Genomic DNA, 2024 nt, shown 5'->3' with positions numbered 1-2024 from the left:
CTCTCTGTGTCCCAACAATGCAGGGACCAACGTAAACTACTTAACTGTTAAAATTCTCACCACACTGCTGCGTGTGTGTGTGTGTGTGTGTGTGTGTGTGTGTGTATTTCACTGTAGACCTTGTTTCATGCTGCACGTCTATAAATCATGATTAAACTGCAGATGGTGCGTGTGAGACTCTGTGATCGTCTCTGTGTTAGAAATCAGTGGGGATCATGCTGTTTCTGAATGCTGTTTGTGTTTTTTGTCATTCCGCCTGTCTGTGATTTCTATATTTGGTGTGTGTGTGTGTGTGTGTGTGTGTGTGTGTGTGCGTGCGTGTGTGCGTGCGTGTTTGTGTGTGTGCTTGCAAGTGTGCCTGCGTGCCTGAGTGTGTGTGTGTCTGTGTGTGTGTGTGTGTGTGTGTGTGTTCTGTGTGTGTATTCTGAAGTGTGTTTATTCTTCTGCAGAAAGCACTGGAGATGACGAGGAGTGAGTATGAAGCACTGCCGGCATGGAAGCAAGTGAAGATGAAGAAAGCCAAAGGATTGTTCTGATGGACATAAAGACATTAAGACAGAATGCGTGGGTGTGTGTGTATGTGGGTGTGTGTGTATGTGTGTCTGTGTGTGTGGGTGTGTGCACCAGCTTGAGCATATGAGTCCTGACTTGTCACTCACCAAGGTGGTTGGAAAGTCATTCCGGGACCTTTTAACGTTTGACCTTTGAACTTTGACCTGGATGGATTGGTGGACTTGCACGGAATCGGACAGTTCTGTGTAGACTGGAAGCGAGGGAGCAAAGAAGGAGTAAAGAAGAAGAGGAGGAGAGAAAGAGAAAAAAGAGAGAGAGAAGGTGATCAGAGATGGAGGTGTGCCAGCCTCTTAAAAAAGTTTTGTCCTTTTGTTCTGTTTGGTCTGTTGCTTTCTTTTTTTCTTTCCTTCTTATTAGTAGCAGAGTGAACACTTAGTGTACTTTCATTTGTGTGTGTGAGAGAGAGAGAGAGAGTGTGTGACTGTGTGAGAGAGAGGAAGAAAGAGAGAAAGTGAAGTGTGTGTGTGTGTGTGTGTGTGTGTGTGTGTGTGTGTGTCTTGATTCATAACAAATCTTGTTATTTATGTAAAGGCATCAGAGAAAACCTCCTTCAGTGTTGCTCCAGAATAGAAGGGAGGAGAATAGTGTGTACAATAGGAAATATAAATGAGTGTGTGATGAGGAATATGCTTGTGTGACCTGTGTCGGGGCTGTGTGAGTGTGTGTGTGTGTGTGTGTGTGTGTGTGTGTGTGTGTGTGTGTGTGTGTGTGTGTGTGTGTGTGAAATATCAGCTATGTATTTCTGATTATTTTTTCATTTGTTACACACACACACACACATGCACACTAGAAAATGATATGACTCGTATTTCTGCACTCACTAGGACCTACTCTTTTGTGTGTGTGTGTGTCACCTTCAGATGTTTAGTGCCTTGCTTTTATGTACAGTTTTTACCCAGAGAGATGCTAGTCTGCATTTGAAAGACTGCCTTTGTGATAAAAGAGTATTAGAATGAAATGAATAAACACTGACTATTATTAATAAATCTCATGAATCTCTCAAGCGTGCTCTCGCCTTTCTTCTAAAACTGTTCAGTCACATTGTTTTTCGTTTTGAATTTGTGCCAAATAAGAAGTGTTTTTTGTGTGTATGTGGGTGTATGTGTACATGCGTGTGTGTTTGTGTGTGCATTCTATCGTTCTATCTGGGTGTGTGTGTTCTCTCTTTTGTTTATGTGAGCCAGTTGAGCTGTTTTTTCATAACCAACAAAGATACTCCTAAATTCACTTTCACTTCCTCTCCTCTGTTCACGTCTCAACAAGGTAAAGTAATCCCTCTCTTTCCTCCGACAAACCTGGGATTAGTCAAACTTATTTATGGTATTTGTCCATATAGCTACCGACCACTTGTTCTACTTATCTATTAAACTCAATAGTCAGAATTATTTATGGTATTTGTCCATATACCGACCACTTGTTCTACTTGTCCATTAAACTCAATAGTCAGACTT

General features: G+C 41.8%; 1 protein-coding gene across 1 annotated transcript in view; it reads left to right on the top strand.

The window, feature by feature from the left end:
• svila (supervillin a) overlaps positions 1–1572 on the top strand; it is a 50710-nt gene extending 49138 nt beyond the window's left edge. Inside the window, 1 exon segment of the mRNA XM_048266991.1 lies at positions 450–1572. Within this exon segment, the coding sequence (XP_048122948.1) occupies positions 450–536 (87 nt within the window). The 3' untranslated portion in view covers positions 537–1572.
• Positions 1573–2024: the final 452 nt, after the last annotated feature.

The sequence above is a fragment of the Alosa alosa genome, chromosome 16 (assembly GCF_017589495.1).
Source record: "Alosa alosa isolate M-15738 ecotype Scorff River chromosome 16, AALO_Geno_1.1, whole genome shotgun sequence".
Taxonomy (NCBI): Eukaryota; Metazoa; Chordata; class Actinopteri; order Clupeiformes; family Clupeidae; genus Alosa; species Alosa alosa.
This window is presented reverse-complemented; position numbering and strand designations above follow the sequence as displayed.